The sequence below is a fragment of the Elgaria multicarinata genome, chromosome 1, assembly GCF_023053635.1.
Source record: "Elgaria multicarinata webbii isolate HBS135686 ecotype San Diego chromosome 1, rElgMul1.1.pri, whole genome shotgun sequence".
Taxonomy (NCBI): Eukaryota; Metazoa; Chordata; class Lepidosauria; order Squamata; family Anguidae; genus Elgaria; species Elgaria multicarinata.
In genome coordinates, this window is record NC_086171.1 from 134,837,104 (window position 1) to 134,861,635 (window position 24,532).

General features: G+C 40.1%; 1 protein-coding gene across 1 annotated transcript in view; it reads left to right on the plus strand.

Moving 5' to 3' along the window:
- Positions 1 to 24,532, plus strand: part of PIGK (phosphatidylinositol glycan anchor biosynthesis class K) — a 120,859-nt gene that overhangs the window by 25,234 nt on the left and 71,093 nt on the right. The window contains exon 9 of the mRNA XM_063137268.1: positions 899 to 1,071. Within this exon, the coding sequence (XP_062993338.1) occupies positions 899 to 1,071 (173 nt within the window). The remainder of the gene's footprint in view (positions 1 to 898; positions 1,072 to 24,532) is intronic.

Genomic DNA, 24,532 nt, shown 5'->3' on the forward strand with positions numbered 1-24,532 from the left:
ATTATTTTGGGGCGCTATTACAGCTGTTCTCTCTGTTATGGTGCAGAAGCCTTCATCCATTGTTGCCTCCAAGCTTACATCTCCCTCCCCTGTAGCCCTCCTGATGAACTTCTTCGTGCTGTGGCTAAACACATTCTTCCCAGCCCTTGTGAGGTGATACCTGTCCCTTGCCAGCAGTCCATCTTCCAAGTAGTGTAGCCTGTGGTTCTAAAATCCAACCATGGTTTCTCATTGTTCTCACTAAAACAACCATTGGGGAAACCATGTTTGTTTTAGTGGTAAACCATGGTTTCAACAATTTCAGTGTAACAACAATTTGTGGTTTCCCTAAACTAGGACTTGAAGGAAGTAATTGGAGATTGCAACATGGGAAGAAACAATTCTGCAAGCCTGAGGCATAGTCCCAATGGGCCAAACCATGGTTTGGCTTGTTATGTGTGCACAGTAAGGCTGTTATATATGCATGATAAGAAGCATTTATGCCCCAGTATTCTTCCCATTGGGAAATGGGAAACCAGAAGCCCCTGTGTCAGCTCTGGCTGATCTCCCCATTTACTTTTGGGAAAGGTGCCCATCAGAGAAAAAGTTGAGGCAAAGTGACCCACAAGGAATTTAAATGGAAGGTAGAAAGAGGTAGTAATGTATTTGGAGAAATGCCCAATGAATTAAACCCACCAAAATTAATTGTATTGATTTAATTAACATGGGAGCCTTATTTGTGAGGTAGTTTCATTAGTAAAATAGTAAGTGATACTTTAATCTTTGTAATATGTATCTGGCATTGTGATCAAAAACAGAATACTACTGCTTCAGTAATGCAGACCGTACATTCTTGTTTATCAGTATACTATTGGACAAAACACCTGTGAGGACTAATATCTTTTTGTCTCCTTTATAGTTTCAGGTGTGCCCTAAAAGTTTGTGTGTATCTACACCTGGACACCGGACAGATCTGTTTCAGAGAGATCCAGAGAATGTCCTGATAACAGATTTCTTTGGAAGTGTACGAAAAGTGGAGATTACAACTGACACGATTTCTCTGGATCCTAGTTTAGCATTTGCAGAGACCAGGTATCTTGTTGCATGTTTTTCCAAATTTTGATTTTCATAGATTGACAAATCACAAATGCAGACAAATATTTTGGGGTCTGAATTCTTTACCAATGTACAGGTGGACTGAGAATGTTAGCGTATTTATTCATTAAACAAAAAACCTATTGTTTACAAAACAACGTTAAGGCTCTGCAGTTTTCAACCAAAAAGCAGGGAAATTGGGAGTTAAGGCTCAAAAGCCTTAACGCCACATCCTCCCTAAGGGGCAGAAAGTGCAAGTAAAATTCTCATTCTCCCAAAGCAGATAAACCATGAGGATAGGATGGAGAATATGATATGCAGAGGTGACTGTGGGGTTGTGGAAAGCTGGTGACGAACCACTTAGAGCCACCTACTTCTCTTTTTTTTGTTTAGAGCAGCCCTTCTCCAACCTGGTGCCCTCCAAAGGTGTTGGACTACAACTCCCATCATTGCAAGTCAGTATGTCCCATGTTCAGGAATGCTGGGACTTGTAAACTCAAACATCTGGAGAGCAGCAGGATGGGGAACGCTGTTATGTATCCTTTCCAAATACAGGGGCTGCCCAATATTTTTCTTTACATTATAACAAAACAAAAAAGAAGAAGAGAGAAAAGAATTATGGCAGGCCACTGTGTTTACATCTGTTTTACATCTTACTGCAGGGGTGGGCTACCTGGTGGCTGTGGCATTATCACCTCTTCCTAGTGAGAATTCCCCTTCTCTAAGGCCTTTTCACCCCAAGGAGAAACCACCCTTTCTCACACACACTCAAAATCATTCTTTCAAAACAGCAGCTACAGCTAGGAGCCCTAACCATGGGACATACTGACTTGCAATGGTGGGAGTGTTTGAATGAAATGTTTGAAGCTTTCAACTTTATAGCAGTATGGACCAAATTCTTAGGAAAAAAAGGAAAGGAGCACTGTGGGGGGGGGGCAGGGGGATTAAAAGGAATGTATAGCTACAGTACCTATTTCAAGGAGAGGCCTGAAGACCAGGTTATCATGGATTCAGAGGAAGGCTGAAAGAGATATTTGCTGAGTTCTACACCTTGCTTCACCAGTGAGCAAAAAAGCAAACAGGCCTTGGGAAAAGATAGCCCAAAATACTTTCAGAGCCAAAGAAAACATGTTCCAAAACAGAAAAGAAAACTCTTCTTCTCTCAAAAGGGAGGCAAGAACCAAGCTGAATCTGTTTCTCAGAAAGCCAGGCCTGTTTATGAACTAAAGTTTCAATTCCATATCTTCCTTGTGGTAGGGTCTGAAACCAGGCTGCTTACTGGTTAAAGCAAAACTCAACAATCATAAGGAATAACTAAAAATTCATAAGAACAAAAAGGTAAAGGAAGCATGATCAAAAGTGTAGTACTTAAATATTTTTGCCCTACTTTTTGCAGTGTATAAGGCTTACAAAAAGTTGTTAATTGTAGGATTATTGTGCTGGAAAGGAGAGGAAATTCTCAGTAAAGTCTCTCACTCTCCTCTTGGCCAAGGTTCCAGGCAGTTTTTAAAAGGCTACAATCCCCGACACACTTACCTGCGAGTAAGACCATTACACTCAATGAAACTTACTTCTGAGAAGACACTGATGAGTCCACTAAGGAAATGTCTGTGCTAGAGGAGGCAGAGGGCCATTTTATTTTCAACATTCTAATCTAGCTGAGGCAGGAGGGAGGGGGAGAGCAATGCTACTGAGCGTGTTTTGTGCTATGCCTGAAGAAGGCCGCTGTATTCATTCTAATAGGATGAATAAATATTAATTAAAATTCAACCGAAGGGAGTTTAAAAAACAGAAAAGCTATTCAACCAACTAGAAGGAAGGAGGAAGAAGACACCACCAATGGATTAATGAGGCTCATTCCTCCAAATTTTGTGTATAAAAAAATCTCCAATCTAAATTCAGTAATCACAGTGAGTGTGAGAGGTTTTCTTTCCCTTTTCTTCTTTAAACTGCCCTCTTTCCCTCAATCTTTCACCAATCTTCTTAAAATTTTCAGGGTATGTAAAACCAACATTTCTTTCTGGCACATATAAATTTCAGGAAGATTGGTGAAACATTTTCAATTTTATGAATGTTAGAATGACACCCCCCCCCAAATTACCCCTTTATAATGGTAGAATGCTTTCTTTTCTTTTTTTTACTGTCCAACTTTAATTAGGGGGACACTGCCGTGTCTCTTTAAATAAACTGGATTGGCATTAAAATTAGAAAACATGGGGCAAGCTCTTCTGCCACCTGAGGTAGCAAAGCACATGCCCCACCACCACATTGTGCCTCCTCCCCTTACCACTGTTTGTCACCTCCTCCTGCTACCATGTTGTGCCCCTTTATCACTGCTGCATCACACCCCCTTGCTGCCATGTTGTGCCAAACAAGTCAGAGAGCAGGTGAGCTCCCAGGAGAACTGCATCAGCCAGAGGAAGCAGTTGGTGTGGCTCTTCAGAGAGCCAACCAGAATGCCTGGCTCTGAGGGCTTCTTTCCTATGAGCCAGGCATGGGAGGGGTGTCCCAGGAGACATTTTGTAAAAGCCACCATTTTTTGTTTTTAAAACGCTGCTTTTTAAAAGGTTTTCCCCATGTTTAATGAATTTTTGGCATTTGTACCTCTGTTGCTCAGGGTCCACAGGGGTGGAGGTTGTGGTAATGTAGAAGATTTGATATTATATGGATGCAAGGAAGAACCATACAAATGATCCCAATAGAAGCAGGAGTAGGTGTTTGAAGAGATTAGAAGGTCTAGGCCTGACGTTGAACAATAAATTGGTGAACCGTGGCAGTCCATTGTAATCAGACTCTACAGATCACAATGCATGCAGTGTGGTAAAAAGGGGGCAAGGCATCAGGCAGTAGCCAGCTGGCATAGCTGCAGGGATAAGCACAGGGGTCCTTCTCCATGAGCCCCTGCCAAAGGAAGTGAAGCAGGTGGCTACTAGGAGGAGGGCTTTCTCTGCTGTGGCACCCCGGCTGTGGAATGAGCTCCCCAGAGAGGTTCGCCTGGCGCCTACACTGTACTCCTTCTGTCGCCAGCTGAAGACCTTTTTCTTTTCTCAGTATTTTAACACCTAATTTAACTTAAATTTAAATGTTGCTGTTTGAATTCCATATTTTAAGCTATATCAATTTCTGCTGTTGTGCTTTTTGTATTGTATTTGTGTTTTTAGACTGTTGGTTGTTTTATTATGCTTTTTATGGTTTTAATTTTTGTGAACCGTCCATAGAGCTTCTGCTATTGGGCGGTATAAAAATGTAATAAATAAATAAGCATGCATAAGGTGCTGCTAATATTCGGCAAACATCATGGCAGCTAGCAGCTTCAGGTTACAGTGCAGCAGAGACAACAGTGTAATATTACACTAAGTTACCAATATGTTAAATACTAGCCTTGTGTATAGAGAACTGGAAAGGTAATTAGAGAATTCACACATGCATATTCAACACTTGCAGCTTGAAACAGCAACGTGTGAATCATCTGTTAATTTCTACTTTGCTGTGAGGGTGATCTCATTCTGGAATATACAGATTCAGATTACAGGATACTTTGTATGTAGTATTATGTGAAGATGTTTCTAGAAGCCACGGTCTAAATCTTGCCTTTACCTCTTAGGCTGATGTGTATGAGAGAGAAAGAAATTATAGAATGCCCCTATTAAAGTATTTAGCATTCAAAGAAATTAGACTTTCAAGCTACAGGTTGCTATTATTTATGGTTTTGTGTTGCCATCTGTTGGGAAGTGGTGGGATAAACAAGAATTTGGTTGCAGAGGTCCCACCATCCTATAACTTCTGCAAGTAGTCAGATACTGCAGAAATCTTCCTTGATTGCCCAAAAATGATTTTGCACGAACGTCTTGGTTTTGCATTTTTGAAATGTGTGTCTTTTTCAATGTATGATTGCAGTTTTGTCTAGATTGTGTCCACTAATCTTGTCGATGCATTATATTCCTTCATTCTGCAAATATAAATCTTCCTCATAGTGTAAACTAGATTTGCACCCTGCCTTTCCTTCAAAGGGCTCAAGTCTGTGTACATGCTTCCCCTACCTAATTTTACCCTCATACCAAGCTAGTAAGGTAGGTGAGGCTACAAGATAGTCACCTGGTGAGCTACATTGATTCCTGTACTAATGTTGTTCCCCGCCTCGATCCAAAATGAGAGGCGGGTAAGAGATGATGATGATGATGATAACAACAACAACAACAAGAAGGCTGCATAGGAATTCAAACCTGGGGCTCCTCAGTCCTAGTCTAACACTCTGACCACTAAGCCGTACTTATTATATGTTATATTATATATGACATATAAAAACATCCATCTCTTAATGTAAATTGTGTGTGGGGGATGGGAGAGCAGTGCTTCTTCTTCTAATAGCTCTCTGAGTTGCCTCTTCATAGGGGAACAAGCATCCCTATGGAGCCAGTTCCTTCTGATGCTGAAGAGTGGTAACTAAACTAGATATATATATGGGTGCAAGAGGAAGGCCTGTAGCCTATCTGTTTGCTCCTCCACTGCCTGCATTCAACTCAGATCAATAGTAGGTGGGGTTAGGAAAACCATTGCCATTTGATTATTCAGCAAGTTGATGGGCCATGTACACTTTTCCTTTTCTTTCACCCATAGTCATCTCAGCGCAAATGTAGAGGAAGGTAAGAGGCAGTATACTTTTTGATACGGAGAAAATATCCATTAAGGCTTTTCTGAGCTTGTTCGAGGGGGAAAAAACCAAGATACATATATTCCAGTTGCATTTTGCTTGAGCATAGATATGTTGTCGGGGTGGTGTGTGACCAACACAAGATCTCTGCTAAGTCAGACCAGAGGTCAATGCCACTGAATAGGGATTTTGAAGAAGTGGTTGGATTTTCCTAATTTTGAGAGTAATTCCATTTAAGAAACCCATGCAGGGCCAAAAAGAGAGCTCTCCAACGAAGGGAAGAAACATTACTTGTCACTTAATATATACAGATGTGTTCCTTGTAGCAGCTATATTGTTGTAAGAACCAAGATTTCTGTAATGTTTTGTCTTGGGTGGGGAGAATACACACACATCAGTGGAGTTCAGTGCCTACTCAGATGAAAGTCCCATTGAATTCAGTGGGGCTTTCTTCCAGGTAAGTGGGTAATGGTATTGAAGCCTATATGTGGATCTATATGTGTGTCTCAGACAACCAAGCAACTCTATTAAAAACAATTCTAAGATTGTTTATAGCTGTAGGTCTAACCCATTAAAATGTCATAATCCTGTCTTGGGACTCCAGCTTCTTTAATGTTGCATTTTTGCGCCTTGTTGCAGCAGCCTATAAATTGTGTAACCTCTGGAGAAGGAGTGTATCATGCTACATGATGTTATATTGGAAGAGAGCTGTTCTTTATTAATGTGGACAGTTGATATCCATATTTCATCACTGAACTGTGTCTGTGTGTATAAGAATTGCTGGAGGGTATATGAATGTCCACAGTGTCATGCAGTAGAATAAACAGATTTAGAAGTATGATGAATGGGATATAGATGAGTATAATTCTTGTGAGAAAGTTAGCATGCCACTCCAGGTGAATGGTTTTTAAAATAATTTGCTCACTTAATTTTAAATATATGTGGAGTCCCCCCCCTCCAATTCTGATACTTGTGTTTTTTCAAAGACTACTTGCTCTCCCAATTGGTTACTGAACATCTTTACTGCAGTTCTAACCGAGTGTTCCTTGAATCAGTTGGATGCCAAATCTTCCTATAGCATCAGTAGAATTATTATTATTATTATTATTATTATTATTATTATTATTATTATTATTATTTCCCTGCCTCTTCATTTTGATCGAGGCGTGGAACAACAGTAAATATGAAATACATAAAACTGAATTAAGAACATAATATACATTGTTAAAACATCCTAAAAACATCCTAAAATTCCACTGGATAGGCCTGCCGGAAGAGATCAGTCTTGATAGCTTTCTTGAATGCTAATAGACTGTCAAGTTGAAGAGTCTCGACAGTAGTAGTTTATTCCCTCGGCAAAGTATCTCATTAAAGTACCGTATTTCTTTGATTCTAAGAGGCCATCGATTGTAAGACGCACACCAATTTCAGTACCACCAACAGAAAAAAAGCTTTGATTCTTAGAAATAATAAACGCACCCGCGATTCTAAGACGCACCCCATTTTTAGAGTTGTTTAAATGGGAAAAAGTGCGTCTTTGAATCGAAGAAATACGGTACTCTTTGCTCTGCTGAGTGGAAGGGAATCCTTCCCCATTACCCTTATATGCCACTGTTTGTCTTCAAGCTCTTTCACAACAGCTTCTCAAGTTTTCACTACATTTTGGAGGGCACTTCTGCCATTTAGCCATGTCCCCCAACACATGCATGTTCAGTTAAATGCATGTCCTGTGTGCATAGGGGGACTTCATTCATGTGTGCAACTGAAGGTACAAATGTCTAGGGGGTGTGGCCAAAAGGAAGCTTGGATGTCAGGGGTGTGACTTGACTAAATTCAGGAGGACCTTTTGTGAAAGATGTTTTAGTCGCTAGGAGGAGGTATAAGTATGCTTTGATATTTATTAACACTATTTATAGGCTGCCTAACAATAATTGAAAATTCAGTAATGATAAAAACAAAAATACACTGAAGCATAAAAATTCAACTTGCAGAGAGTAAACAGTTCAAAGCTAAGAGCTGAAAAGGCCTGGGAAAATAAAAAAAGTCTTTGCTTGGTGCTGAACTGTCACCAAAGTAAGTGCCAGGTGAATCTCTCTGGGGAGGGCATTTCAGGGCACCACCACTGAAATGGCCTCTCCCATAGCTGCTTTCCATATCTTACTTAATGATGCACTTGGAGAAGAACCTCTGAAGATCTAAAGGTCCACATAGGTAAATCCGGAGAGAAATGGTCCTTCTGGTACTCTAATGCCAAGCTGTGAAGGTCCTTAATGATCAAAACCAGCATCTTGAATTGGGTCTGGAAAACAGACAGGCAGCCAGTGAACTTAGTTAACACCACCTACTTAAGTTAAACATTCACTTTTCTCTCTTTAGTGGAATAGTGCAAATAGCTTGCATATTTTTGGTGTAAATACACTGATTGAAGTGTGGGTACAAAAACGATCTTCTCCACATCAAATTGTTATTCTAAGTTTCAAGGTTAGCTAGAGATGCACAGGATTGATTCGATGTACTTGGTGTCAGTCACAAAGCTACCTCTAACTTTCCAAGTATATAGCTGTGCGCAATGCTGATTGGCTAGCTCTTGTGCCATCACAAAGCTGCCCCCCTCTTGTTGGCCCACTTTTTAAAGTATTGGCCTTCTTCTGAAATGCCCCAAATTTTGAGCATATAAACATGGAAGATCCTTGAAAGAAAAAAAGCATGGGAGAGGGAGCAAATGGGAAGGGTCAGGGAAGGGCCATAGCTCAGTGTGATAGAGCATGTGCTTTTCATGAAGAAGGCCCCAAGTTCGATACCGGTCATCTCCAGATAGGACAAGGAAAGATTCCTGCTTGAAACCCTGTAGAGTCATTGCTGCTAGTCAGTGTCAACAATACTGGGCTAGATGGATCAATGGTCTGTTTCGGTATAAGGCAGCTTCTTATGTTCCTAATGAGAATTCGATCAGGAGGCTGTGTATATATTACTAGAGGAGCAAAGTGGGGAATCAGAGCTCGCTCTGTAGGAGAAAAACCCACACTAACGTTCTTGGCCTTCCTGCATTGGTACATTTACAAAAGTCGCACAGTAATATCTCTAATGCAGTAGGTTTTTATGCAAAATTAGTGACGATTCCCAAATCTTTGAACTCTAGAATCTGCTTTGCTTAGCTGTGAGTTCTATTTATGTGCTATGTATCTTTGTCTCTTGGGTGACTCTATGTTTAAATTCTGAAAGGAGCCTGTGGGGAGTAAAATATCTTAGTTCTTGTACTAGGTAACGTTTTCAAATACTATTTTTTAAATAAAATAGGACTGTCTGATTTCTGTAGCAAAGCTCTGTAGCTTTTCAAAGACATTCTTTGCAGAATTTTAAATAGACTTCAAAGATACTATACCTCTTTGTACTGCATGCAATCTGAAGACATGTATATATGGGCAAAAATGGCCGTGCAACTTTGTGGGCCTGGTAAATAGAAACCATGTGGCTGAATCAATCAGAATATGAGATCAAGGGTGGCATGCTTAACGGTGGAATTCTAAGAATATGTGTTGAGAGGTAAATCCCATCTTGCTCCAAGGGATTTTAGGTGTTGCTCTGTTAAATCTTCCTTTCTGCCCAACCTTTTTTTTTAGGGGCAAGCCAAATAGTCTTGGGCATGCTAGCTAAAGGAGATATCTTCCATTTTCCTCCTGTTCCTTTTTCTTGGGAAGCAGAGCTTAATTTGAGCCAGGCCTTGGCCCTGAAATTTCAATGCCAAGGTCTAGTGCTTTGGTTTTCAGTGCTAGTGCTTTGTTCTGGACAATATGAGGTAACAGTACAACATAGTGGTTATGACCATATCCCGAAGGTCTTCTTTCTAAGAGAGACTGAGAGAAGAGATCTTAAGTTGTCATAGGCAGTGAGACTAAGGGAGGTTTCACAAGTAACGCTAAACCACTGTGTGCCCAAACAGAAAGGCACCCACTCAAAGCACCAGACTCACATACTCCTCTCACCTTCCTTCATATGACTAGAAGCAGGAATAAACCAGAATTCAATTTTGCTTTAGCGTATTTCTGCCTGCTTGTTTTGTTTAGATCAGGAATCATGTTTTAAAATATACTGTAGTCAGCATAGGCGTGCGCAGCACATTTCATTAGGTGGTTCGGCCAGGGATTTTTTTAAAAAAGGGTTTCACAGCACATAACTAAGACAAACCTGTTCTACTTAACATCTTAATGTTAAAATCACTGAAATAAAGAACGGGAGACATTCAATGTATCTGAAATTAACACCACTGGCTATGGAAGTTAAAGAACTATGGCAATAGGGGAAAGTTACATGTATTCCGTTAGTCACATTAGTCACCAGCAACACATCATATATATTTTTATTCTTTTACAGAAAACATTCAGAACTTAGGCCTACTAATTGGTTGCATGAAGGAAGGACTTCTTCACACAACACATAGTTAAGTTATGGAACTCACTACCACAGGATGTGGTGATGACCACCAATCTGGATGGCTTTAAAAGGGGGTTGGATAAGTTCCTGGAGGCAAAGGCTATCAATGGCTACTAGCCCTGATGGTTGTGTGCTATCTCCAGTATTTGAGGCAATAAGCCTGCGTGCACCAGTTGCTGGGTAACATGGGAGGGAGGGTGCTGTTGCACCATGTCCTGCTTGTTCATCCCTGACAGATGGCTGGTTGGCCACTGTGTGAACAGAGTGCTGGACTAGATGGACCTTTGGTCTGATCCAGCATGGTGCTTCTTTTGTTCTTAAAATACATCCACACCAATATCAGGAAAGCTGTCACACTTAAAGCATGTTCAATAGTCAGGAAATTTCTGAATCAGTAAAAGACAGCATGAGTTGGTAAAGCCCATCATGTTCATCTAGAAAGACCACCACTCGTAAGAAAAGAGATGATAAATATTAACGGCAACCCTGTTAATTTTTTAAAATGATGTTTTTAAGAAGGATGAACAGTTATTAGCAATTGTTTCAAAATATACATCATCCCAATTATATCAAACAAATTGGAGAGGAAGGTCAATGGGTCAAAATGCATTATTTAAAAATGAATTACTGTTTTCTAGCACCAACTAGAGTTCCACTTCTTCCTTTGCACTACTCAAGCGAGCGAGCCAAACCATATACCACAGAGGATGACTAAAAACAACTATCTATATCTATGTTGAGAAAGAATTTCCTTCATGACTCAAAATTCCTGATCCCACCCAGCAAAGGTTTTGGGAAATCTCGCTCATATTGGCATAGGTTGAGATATTTTGCTGGTCAAAATTACTATCAGTAGAACTCCAATGGAAATAACTTAATGGAAATGTCTTTGTGACTTTTAACAATTTTACTTTGGGCTTTCAGTCTAGAGAAACTGCAGGTGGATGATATGAAATAACTAACAATTACAGGAGAAGTGAAAAACCCTTCTCCATCCCACACGGAACCTGGTGAAATTTCCTCTTCATCACAACAGTTAAAGCTGCAGGTGCCCTGCCCTCTTTTAAATCTGGTCACTCTAGTATAGTTCCTGCACTTTACCTGTTGTGATGAAGACGGAATTTCACCAGTTTCTCCATATATAAAAATGACACCTGCTGAAATTCCCTTTTCTATGCAACTGTTAAAGATACAGGAACCTTGTCCTCCTTTTCATATGGTCACCCTACCCACCATGCCTATTGGCACAAGAGCTAATAGTTAAGTCCAAAATAAAATCCGTGAATTTGTTGGAAAACCTTAGGAAAATTTAAAGCAGTTCTGTGATTTGTATCACTGTTTCAGTGTGCTGAACTATCCTTGTCATTTTATGAAAGGGGTATGAATTTATTTATTTTTAGTTTCTTCTATTTTATTTCTATGGGGAAAATAAATGTAATGAAGTCCAGAACTCAGATGCAAGGAATGGAAGGGGGGAAATCAAGTCAGGGATTTGGCTTTTTAAATTGTTGAGGGGGGAATTTACAGACCTGATAGTCCCCAAACTTTTTGGCACCAGGGACAAGTTAGGGTTGAGTGGATGGTTTGGGGATGATTCATGCACACTACATTTATTGTGCATTTTATTTCTATTATTATTACATTGTAATATATAATGAAATAATTATAGAACTCACCATAATGCAGAATCAGTGGGAACCCTGAGCTTGTTTTCCTGCAACTAGGTAGGTTAGGCTGAGAGACTGTGTCTGGCCCAAAGTCACCCAGTGGGTTTCAGTGGCCAAGTGGGGACAAGAACCTGTATCTGGCAAGTCCCAGTCCAACACTCAAACCACTATGCCACATTGGATTAGACAATGGCAGGGCCTGTCCCCATAGAAAATGAATGGAGAACCTCCAGACCACAGGCTGGATGCAGCCCCTGAGGGTTGCAAGCAAGCTTCTTTTGCATCCCTGTGCAAGCAAGCTTCTTTTGCTGTTAACGCTGATCACTGATTGGGGATAAGAGGATATTTAAAAGCATTTAACCTTTCAATATCCTGCAAAGAATGGGATAGTTGCAAAGATTTTGAGCAGGGCTTTTTGCAGGCAGGAGAGCTGCTGCACAGAATTAAGATGTGCATTTTACAGACCAGAGACCTGCTTACTTGTGAGTAGACATGCAGAGACTTTGAATTTGGGATGCTCTTTAAAAGTGTTGCGGAGTAATTCATTCAGAAGTCTTGTCCTGCTTGCTTCTGAGTAGGGCTAGACACACAGAGAGAGATGCGCGGGCAGGCAGCGCTGCTTGCATGTGCCCGGTGGCCAGGTAGAGCGTGCTCGCCCAGAGCCCCCTTCCTCCTCCCTCAGCAGCAGGAAAGGAGGCGCTGCACCACCCACTACACTTGCGCACACGAGGAGGAGCGAGCAGCAGGAGGAGCAGGCGAAAGAAGGCAGGGGCAGCCGCAGCTCAGTTTCCCCGCAGTCGAGCTCTGTGCAGCCGCCTTTGGCCCGCGTTTTACACACACACACACACACTGCAACGGGAAGTTTCCCAGGCTTGAGATTCAGCGGTTACCTCGTTCCTCCTCAGTTGATGGCCCGGGAAGAGAGGCTTGCCTAAACACGTTTGAAGAGTGGGCGGGGCTTAGCAGCAGATTAGGGGGTTCTGTTGAACCTGTTGTCTGCACGCCAATGGTAGTCAGTTTCCTAAACAAGCCAACTACAAACACTGGATTTAGGGGTGGTGGTGGGTTGTTTAACAATCTAGAGTTATTTTAAACCACATTTCCTTGTTCCCACATCACAAAAGCCAGGAATCTGCAGAGAGATGAGCAACATAACAACAAATCTTTTGCAGAGCTTATACTTCGCCTGCTGCATGCATATATGTAAGTTTTTAACATTGATGTACAATATGATATTTTTAGGCCTTTAGACTGCATTCTTGTTTTTCTCTTGTTGCTTGGCCTCTATATGTGGAAATTAATGTTTTGCAATAACTTATATGGCTGCAAATTTCATGGATTGTGATATTACTGAGGAAATATAATGCTCTCATTCTGAATGGAGTGGGCAAGAGGATGCAGTTTCTGAGGCAACTGGGCAAATATCCTTTATTTTGCTGTGTTGCAACAGCACTTTCATTAGCTGCTAGCACAACACAGAAAGACAGGGAGTGTGTTGGTCCAGTTTTGTCAGCGATGAGCTAATGTAGTCTCCCCCACGTGCCTCCCACAAGAACATAAATAAATGGGAAGGAGTTTAAGGGAAAATGTTTCCAAAAAATAGTCGTTGTCCCCTCCACTGCAGCTTAGTCTTGGTTTCCTTGTCACTAATGACTACATTTTGAAAAACTGGTTGGTGACCATTTCATATTTGTCCAAACTTTGTACCTCTGGTCTTTATTTTTAATTGCGTGTGCCATTTTCTCGTGGAAACTTGAAAGGAAGAGGTTATGTTCCAGTTTTTAGTAGCTGTTAATAAGTTGTTAATAGCTAGTGTTCTTTAATTTGCTAGAATCAAGTCCACAGAATTGCAGGTTACAATAAGGAACAGATACACGCTAACCCAGTGTAGACATTACGCTCAACATGTTTAGGTGAATGGGAGTATCTTGCTGCCTGGTATTTTTTCTTCCTTTCTTCATACAAATTCTACCCTCCCTTCCATCTTTGGAGCTGTTTTTAGCATTAGACATGCACCAATCTTAATGCTAGCCATTCTTAGCTCAAACTATAGTTTGCAAATATGTTTTCCCCATGGTTGCAAGCTCTCGTTTGCAGCTTACCATCATTAGCTTTTATTTCAATACACACATAACACTAACATAATTTTGAAAAGTGAGGGAGGAGAAATTTGCATGCAGGAGGATAACGGCAGAAGTTTGTGTGGGTCTAACCATGGTTAGGACATCAAGCAACGTTCTGTTGGCACTTGGCATTTTGTCTCTTCTCATTTAGAATTTACCAGCAGAACTCCTTCTATGCTGGGATTGTCTAATGGTTACTCCTGTTACAAATGTTCATATCAACTCAGCTTTCCTTATATTAATGATGCCAGAAAATGCATATTTTTTGGCGTGAGCTCATCATGGTATTCAGTGACGATTAGCTTGGCTTTCTTTGGTATAGATTTCGAAAATCAGCTTTAGTAATTAAGGAACAATAAATCCATTCTTCCCACAGTCAAGTAGGACAAGAAATTGAATCTGAACCATGTTAATGTCAAAGACTTCAGTTTATAGATTCTGCAGGAAATGGATAACAAGTTGTCAGTTTTAGGAAAGAAATGCTAAGGACTGCAGTTAACTTTTTAGAAATATTTTTTTTTAGTTAATTAAAACAAATAGTACAATCCAGTGATAAAGAAGACATAAATTGTTTTAAAGAAGTGAATATGCTAGTTCTTTAGGTATTTTCACTGGGAAATCAGTCCTACCAGGCTCAGTGCAACTTACTACCAGATAAAAGTATATAAAATTGCAGATTAACAGTTGAATCTTTATGCACGGTTACTCGGGAAGAAATGTGCCCCTATGTTCAGTTGTGTTTACTCCTTCATAAGTGTTTTTTAGGATTACAGCCTATGTTTGAAACTCTCATTGTCAAATCCACAATTCTTGCCTTGTTTTCTTCAGTGTGGAAGACTCTATAGACTCTAGTGATGTCTATAATGTACATTTACTACTACATAAATAATATTATTTAGCTTACATTTCAATATGTGGATATAATTTTATCTGGTAAAATTTGAGAAACAGCATCTGAATTGCCAAACTGTTGGATTGCAGGTCTGTTTAACCCCATGTTTGAAACTGGACAAGCATATTCTGGCGAAATGAATTTAAGGAACGTTTGTGAGTCAGGGATGAGCATTTTATTTTTTTAAATGTCGAATTTGCCAAAAGCGCCCAAGGACATTTGCAGCCTACAAAATAATAATTGCATGTGGATATGTAGAAGTGAGGGAAGATCAAATGTAGAGCAAGTCACTCAGTCAAGGTCATGCCTCAGGGAGGCTCTGTCAGATTTTTTTAAAAGCCAAACTGGGTCATGTATGGGTGGGTGTCTTTGCGTGAGTATGTTTCAGATTTTGGACTTGAGATTGGAGCTAATTCCAAATTTAGGCTGCTGGCAGAAGGGCTTTGGTGGCTGCATTTCCCACAGATTATAGTCCTGTCTAGTAATGGAAAGGAAGAGAACTATACGTGTTCCTTACAGCTGCTTTAAAAGCTTTAGGTCAGAATGAGATGCCTATATTTTACCAGAAGATGGCAGTTGTGCCAAGCTAAAAATCTCTGGTCCTTTTTCAAGCACAAATAGTCTGGCAAGCCTGAAGGTTCTAAGGAAATTGCCTGAAGTACAACAGCAAAAATTAAGTCTGTGTTCGCTAGAAATTAAAAATATTTACTATTCAATCACAACCTTTAAGCCCAAGTAGCGGATTTATTGGGAATGGAAACAGTCAAAATTGTAGACTGTTCATTAAATAAAGGCAAGCAAATGATTTAGTTTCACAAGAAGAAAAAAGTGACACATTTTCCAGACATCCCAATCTCATCTTCCAACAGCGTACATAATGGCGGTAAAAAATGGTGGTTGCCCTAGAAAAGCTGTATTGTTGAGTGGTGGGAAGTGAGCAGGCAGGTTGCTTTAGCTTGAAATCCTCAGGAATCCTGTTTCTTCATTTTTAAAATTATGACCAGGACAGCACAGGCTTCTATTGGCTTAAGAGATATAGAACTTGCCATGGAAGAGGCAGAAAGGAGGTCCTGCGATTTCAGCATTGGGACCACTCTTCTCCTCAAGTACTGGCGTGAATAGAAAAGTTGTACCCTCACACTGTCTCCTATGGAACACTGGCTCATAGTAGGAGCTAATAGGAATGGTGTATTGGAGAAATTTAAAATGGGTTATTTTATAGCAGCCTTCCCCAGCCTGGCGCCTTTCAGATGTGTTGTACTACAACTCTCATCATCCCCAGCCAGCATGGCCATAGGCTGAGAGAAGCTGTTTTAGAGCATGATAATTTCACAGAAAAGATCCATGTCTGTATTGATTAGTGAATATCTGGGGACTGACAGATAATGGTTTAGTTTTGGGGTGTGTGTGCTTAAATATGTTGTCAAAAATTGAATAGAATGTTGTGGCATTTTTGTTTGACATTTGGCAATCTTTGCCACACCTGTAGTTTTCACATCAGCTTGCTTTCAGTTAAAGAACATGGAACTTTTGGTGGCACAGTATTTTAGAATTGGGCTAAAAATATTTGTTTAGCAAGTGTTTCTTAAAAACGTGCATGATAATATTGCTTGGCTCTCCTGTAATCTGCTACCGATGTATTTGTCTTTTCTCTTCTCCTGATTGGCAGTTAATTGGTTTTACAAGGCTGCCGTATACAGAACTATGCATATAATGGCAAATGGAAAGTGATTCAGTAGGGAGCAACAATTTTATCAATAGAACAAATACAATTGCAAAATTAATACTGTGCCGTGGAATTTGCATAGGTAAAAGTCAAGGGACATGAGTTGATACAAATGACAGAGAAGACCCTCAAGAGCTTTAAAAGAAAATGAAGGGACTGGTTGGATTTTGAATATACTTTGATAGTGTAGATAGCTGTTACCTTTCTTAATTTAGTATAGAAGATAATTTACTTTGGGCTGTTGTATTAAAAGCTAAAAAGAAAAACAATTTGAGAATCGGAAGTGTAGGTAGTTTTTTTTATTTATTTAAAGCAAGTCTTAATATGTTGATATACTGACATTAGTTTCACACATTAGGTTACATATTGCAAACTTGTGGCCCATGGGAATATATGGTCCCCATGGGTACCCAAGTTGCCCACTGACTTCCTGTCCTCCACCAATGGGGAATTTTATCACTACAACAAATGCATTTGCAAAATTAATACTGTGCAGTGGAATTTGCATAGCTAAAAGTCTCATGAGGAGAGTCAATTGTTTGCAGGCTGGGAGGACTGCTGCTGGGGTTGAGAAGGGTCTACTTTTCTGTGGCCCAACTATAGGAAGCTAGAATCACACTTTCAACGGGATTTCTGTGTGCAGTGAAGGGAGATTTAAACCTATCCATCCTTGCACCATGGAACTGGCGCTCTCTCTCTCTCTCTCTCTCTCTGTGTGTGTGTGTGTGTGTGTGTGTGTGTGTGTGTGTGTGTGTGAGAGAGAGAGAGAGAGAGAGAGAGAGAGAGAGAGAGGGACAGACAGACAGACAGACAGACCTGCTCTGTTTGAGGGGAAAAATAAAATCCTTTCTTCAATCTGCCCTCTTCTATGACTTCTCCCTCATTTCCCACCTTCCAACCAATGTTTTGAAATGATTGCCCTACACAGAGCAAGAAATGGGGCCAAGTCTGCTTTTCCAAATTTGATTCTCTGGTTCCTCCAGACCAAACTTCAGGTCCTGAAGAGGAGGAAAGGAATTCATGATCTCCTAATGTAGAAGCTGCATTCAGGAGTCACTGAGAACCAAGCCAGTCCCTATCAGTATATTCCTGCCCTGATTATGCTAGTGTAACATGGTGCCTTCCAGATGTTTTGGACTATAACTCCTATCAAGCAAGGGCCATGGGTGGATGGGAGCTGTACTTCAAAACATCTGGGGGCTGTATGGGTTGCCTTAGTATGTGTTATGGAATGTTGAGAGAGTTAGGTGGAATGTTAGAAACAGGCTTTTTATGTGTAGGTCCACACGCACAAACATATACACAAAAGGAAAGAGGTATTTTGTAGAATTGGGAGGGAGAAATAGCCATCTTGCTGGACTCACTACTGCATATCCCCCTACCCACTAGCTCCTCAGAGATTAGCTTACATAGTACAGATTGCTAAGTGATACGGCTTACTTAGCTACCACCTTTCAGTATTGTCTTGCTCCAGAGCCGGTGAATGCCCCAGTCAAGGCTCATATAATCCCAGGAGTCACAAAGAAAGAAACCAGGCCAGGCCAGGGTCATACACGAGATTCCAAATATGGTTAGCAGGAGAAGGCAGAGGCAAGGTCAAAGCAGTGCAGAGTTCAGTCCACAGGAGTCAGTCGAATCGAGCATAAAGGCCAGTCATGGGGTGTACAAGAGAGGGTTCTACATGGGTAGCTGAGGTCTAGGAATATGTGAAGATCCTGAAGAGCAGGGCAAAGTGCTATTGTTTGCAACAGAGATCTCCCTTCGGCTGTGCTGATTTATAACTGGTCGTTAATCAGCACAACTAGCTAATTAGGTCAGCGTGTTGCTTTTAAGGGAAGCCCCACTCTGTAGCTTCCTTTTGTTCTTTTGCTGCTCATATCTCAGCCTATGCTGTTCAGAGGGATGAATGATCTTAGCCTCTGATTCCTATATTTGGGGGAGTTAAGGAACGGCACTAGAGAGGCCAGGTTGCTCTTCTAATGGTTCCATGGGAGGACTGTCAGCCGAAGCCTCCAGTTCTTCACCTGGCTCTTGCTGGGGCCTTTTTTGCTGGCTCTCCCCCTCTTCTTCATCAGACAAATCCTCTCCCAGGTAGGGCATGTCATGTATAACAGGCAATGTTTCAAATAGTATAAGCATTCTTTATTAGGACCTTTGGCAAGTTGGAATGCCTGTTTGGTGAGCAGTTCTTTGTAACACATAAGCTCTTGTATCCCTCTGCTGACAGAATCTGGTCAATAAAAATATTACCTTGCCTGTTTTGTATCTCTTTCTCGCTGTTGGATGCAGCTATAAAGGACTGTCATTTTGTTTAGACTTGTGGGGAGAGAAGGTACTTAACTCTCACTATTTTCCTGATCAAAATTGCTCCTTTTAGTAGCTGTTTGTCCTGTGGTAGTGGTATGTTTTCCAGAACTCTGACTTCTTATAAGGTAAGAAATGGAACTGAAGACAATAAGAGAAGCCAGACTGCTGGGTAGGGAAAAAATCTGTCTTTTATTCCTGCCACATTTTGAGGTAACACTTTCTTATGGCACCCATTTTCTGAGTGCCCGCAGCACTCTTTCAACATTCCAAATGTGTTCATTGGCCCCAAACTTTTTGGGACCCCTGTTCAGCTGGAGCTTTTGACACTGATCAGTAAGAGTATAGGGATGACAAGGACATGTATTGTGAAGTGAAAGCAAAAGAGCAGTCTAGCGAGGTTCATCTCTTAATTCTTTCCTTCTAAACAGTTAGCATGTGTTGACATTATTCTTTTTTTGCCTGAAAAAATGGAACTGAGCATGTAACTATATATTCTTAAGAACTGCAGGCTGCAGGCAACCTTAATATTTTTCTCTTTGGCATTAAACCGTAGGCAAGTGCTCTCGATCTTTGCCTGTCTCAATTTTGTGAAAAAGCTTATGCTCTGGTTTTTGAGTACCTAAAAGAATTATCTTCCAGATGGTCAGAATTTTCCTCTCATCATGATCCATTGGGAGAAGCAGCAACTCAGACTGCACTGTGAAATACCACCTACACCATGATTACTATTGGGGTTTTTAGGACTGTAAACTAGATTTAATGTGTAGATCAAACTTCCCCAGCCTACTGCCCTCCAGATGTTTTGGACTACAACTCCCATCATCCCCAGCCAGCATGGCCAGCGGTTAGAGATTGTGAGAGTTGTGGCCCAAACATCTGGAAGGCACTAAGTTGAGGAAGGCTGGTATAGATTAATGAATGAAAACTTAATTGGGGGTTCAAAATTTGCACATTGATTAATTGATGGGCCTAGAACATTTTCCCGTGTGGATATGCAAACTCTCTCCTCTCTTGCCTTTGCCAAATTTGATGAAGAAACTCAAAGATGGCTTTTCATCCCAGCTCGTATTCAAAGTTGACTTTGAATCCCATGATTAAAATATGATGTCTTCGGTGGCTTGGAACTTTTTTTATTGAAAGCTGAGGTAAGAACAAAGCATATAAATGGCAGTAAAAGGCAACTGAAGTTGATTGCTCAATTGAAATAGATGTTAAGATGTCTCTCACTTCTGGATCATTCACCATATTGATGGATTGGCTCACTCTTGGGCAAATATTGGTACTGGGGAAATAGATGAAAGAACTACCATATTTCTTCAATTCTAAGACGCACTTTTCCCCGCATATAAACATCTTTAAAAACGGGGTGCGTCTTAGAATCGCAGGCGTGTCTTAGGGTTTTCTTTTCTGTTGGTGGTACTGAAATTAGTGTGCGTCTTACAGTCGATGGCGTCTTACAATCGAAGAAATACGGGAATAGTAAATATGATCTCTTCCTAACGATGACTAGTAGCTAGTTTCAATTACATTAGTTCCCTCATACACGAAAAACACCATCATTCATTTAATATCCACCATTGGGGTTTTAATAATTACAACTTAAAAGCAAGGTGACCAAATAAAAATCTTTAATGAGTTCATAACTGTTTTCCAAGTGCTTGTAGGGTATCTCCAGAAGTAACAATTAGAGAGATGTATTCTACCAAAGTTGTCTTGCAAGGAAAAGATGTCTGGTTATTTTATTTTGCTCAATATGGCAGCACTATCCAGAATAATGGTTTCTTACAGAAAGAGTATGTGGCTGTTATCATCCCTCCTTCTGGGGCAATTTTCAAGATAACAGTTACTTGATTGGGAGACAGAAGGTTCTCCAGATGTAGTTTGAGCCAAATAGGTTGGCTAGCTCCTGACAACTTCCGTTTTATCAGATTATAAAGTTTTATTCACAGTGAGGCCATGAGAGTGCCTGATAATTTTACCTCAATTTACATGTTGTGCCAGAATCTTAAACCTGACCTCTACCTGACTATTAGCCTAGCATAAACACAAAGAACAGTGCTTGTGTGATCTTGTCTCTAAGACCTCCACAGTTATGGGCTGATTTCAATTTAATTATTAGTGGAGTTAATTTCCATGGTTTTGTTGGTTTATCAATATTTATACTATAACAAAGTTAAAAGCTTTATGAAAAAGTTTTTTCGTTGTACATTGCTTTTGGTATGAACAATGGCATAACTGTTTCCTTTCATTCATCTTAGCAACATAGATGGTGGTTCCCTATTTTAAGGTGAGAAAATCATGCTCTGTCTCATCCAAAGGGAAAAGGGGGGTAAAATATACTTTCTATTGGCATTTTATGCATTTACTGATCTTGCACATAATGTGAGCATTATAGCTGCTGGTAACTTCTGCCCTGCAGCTGATCTATACAATAATAACACGGATCACTCCCATTGATTTGGTTCGCATATAACAACAATCCAAAGTTCGGGTTGAGTATGGGTTATCACTAAATTGTGAGTTGTTGTTAAGTGTGAACTGTGCATTATAGGTTAACCATGAGTTCACAACCCAACAACAAACCATAGGTTCTCTTCTTGGGTTGTTTGTGCTTAGCAACCCATACTTAAACCATAGTGCAGGGTTTGCACGTAACAACAACCCATAATTCAACAATAACCCACGATTCAACAACAACTGTATTCTGGGTTATTATTACATTGTTACATATTGACTCTATTTAAGAGCACATGTAGTATATTATGGATTGATTGCAACATTGAGTCACTGTTGTGCTGAAATATTTCCATAAGCGTCTATGTGGAGGTTCAAATAGTAGAACCAGACCTAAAAGTTGACCAAGATTTGGTATGGGGTTCTTACTAGAATCTGGCCAACTAAAAGCCTGTCTGAAGATAATCTACTTTTCACGCTAAAATTGCAATTTTAAGCATTGGTATCAAGGAAAGCTGCCTCGGCTACAAAAAAGTGTTTAAAAATGAAGCAGACTTCAATCTGAAGGTTTACAGGTTTGAAAAAAGCTACTTGCTTTCTATGCCAAGAAAACACACACCACATCACCAGGTAGTCACAGCAGGCAAGGGGTTGACTTGTGATGCAGACGTACAAAAGCAAGCAAACAAGGTCAAACTTTAAGCATTCTGGGTAACTTGAGTAGGGAATTGCTAAGAACACTCAAACAGAAGTATCATTCATATTGTACCCACTTTGATCATCAAATTCTGTAGTCTGATAATATTATGTATACATTCAAAAGGGAATTAGTGGCTGTGCTTATGAGCAAGGACATGTAGTCACAGTCAGGCAGACCAAATTCAAAATCATTAGCATTTATGCTAAAGTAAGGTTGACTGTCTCTGTAGGGACTAATTGCATTTTAAAAGGATCTGGCTAAATTGGCCAGCAATTCACTTAATGGCTGACCAGGCTACATTAATAACTTTTTGAATTTCAATCCAAATATTACAGACTGTGAAAAGTGTTTAATGCTCTCAGAGTCTTAAGACTTAGACCAAAGGTCAAAGTTAATCTGTGGAGCATATATCCTAGGTGGGCTTTTGTGTTAAATGTCAAATATTATGAGTTGGCAATGACAGTTGTCATGCTTGAACAAAAATCTATGATACTTAGGGTTTTTAACAGCCATAAATCTGTTACTTACAAAATAAGGTGCTTATTCTCTAATTATAGCTCTTTGTAAGTTTATCAGAATTAGCATATGTTAAGAAGAAGGTCTAGAAATTTCTAATGTTGCTTAATTGATATTGCTGTCATTTAATTGGGAATATTTGACATGTTAGGCCTCGGGACATTTAATTGCATACATAGGGCAATGTAGGATATTCCTGCATACTTATACTTGGTTTAACTTGTATCTGCAAAAATGTAGGTGTAAATTTCCCAAATTTGTGAGCGCACGTTCCATGAAAATGGCAGGTTGGGTTAAACATGGGTCTGAAGTTTGGGGAAAAAAATAATCAGGCTCTAGGTTAATTGTTACCTGCCTTTAGTGCAAGGCTACATAATTGGTTCAAGTAAAGCCTCCCCTAGATTTATTTGGATTGAAGTTTTTCCTCTCACTTAAGACTGACTGAAGTTCCATTACTTTCCCTAGAACATCCTGGTGCCCTCTGAAATATTGGACTATAATTCCCAGCATGCTCCAGCAAGTAATGTCTGTGGGATACTGGGAGTTGTCTGGCTGAAAGTTGTGGTACCAACACATCTGGTGGGCACCATAATGGGGAAAGCTGTCAGATATGCAGGTTTGTACATGTGATGGTTTCTGCTTCCATCATTTAACTGGGGAAGAAGACTTTAAATGTATAAATTGCAATTTACCCAATCCCAGTTGAAATGCATTGATTGGGACCAAACAAAAATTTGGTCCCAAATTTGGTCCCAACAGTATGCAGCATTGTGAGATAAGGTAACATGCATTTTTGTCAGCATGCTATAAGTCCGGGGTAGACAGAAAGCAGATCTCTAGTGTACCGGCCACCCCGCTACCTATCAAACTCCCCTGCCAAACTCATGGAACTGGTCTCAGAGTTGGTGTTGGTCCTGGGTGACTTCAACATCCCATTTGAGGCCAGTTTGTCAGGTGCAGCTTGGGAGTTCATAGCATCCATGACAAACATAGGCCTATCCCAACTGGTCTCTGGACCCACACATTCAGCAGGTCACAACCTTGATGTTTTCAGTTCTGAACAGACGGATCTGTGGGCGGAGGTGATAAATAACTCTGTGTTGTCATGGACAGATAATTTTCTGATCTGTGTTTCCATCTGCTCAAATTAATTAATTCTTTCTTTCTTTCTTTCTTTCTTTCTTTCTTTCGTTTTAAGTGTTTTGCTGGGTGTTAGCCATTTATTTGCAAGTATACTTTCTTTGATTAAATAAATTAGTAGCAGAAGGATCCAGCAAATACATTTTGCAGCCAAACTACTACAGGGAACTATTTATAGGTCATGTGACTTCTATGCAGTGGACATTTACAAGGCCTGATTTTCTCAGAACAAGGCATTTTGCTTTGTAGAAACATATAAATGTTTGATTCACATACGTTCCAGAAAAGGTAACTAGAACTTCATGATCAGCTCTAAGTGTTCCATAGAAGCTTCTGAGGATTATATGTCAAACACAAAGGCGTAGACGCTCTTCTTCCAGGATGAACTAGATCCATTTTTTGTACTCTAAATGAGGACTCAAAATTACAAGAAGAATGAGCCACCTCTGTGATGAATTTGCCCTAATTTAATGATCTACTACAGGAAACATGGTAACAACACAGTGACGTGCAACCCTAAACATGTTTGCTCAGAAGTAAGCCCCATTGAGTTCAGTGGTGCTTATTCCAAAGTAGGTCTGCATAAATTTGCACTGTAAATGTTTTAATTAATTGTATGATGTTGCATTTGTGTTGTGCCCCGCCTCGATTCGGAGAGAGAGGCGGGTAACAAATCATTGTTGTTGTTGTTGTTGTTGTTATTATTATTATTATTATTATTAAATCCCACTGAAATTGAGTTTTATTATACACATTGTGTAATAAAATCTATTATACGCATTGTCTCTGATCTTAAACCTGTGTGCATTCAGTGAATGGGAAAGATTTTCAGGCATGGACATTCTGTGTGG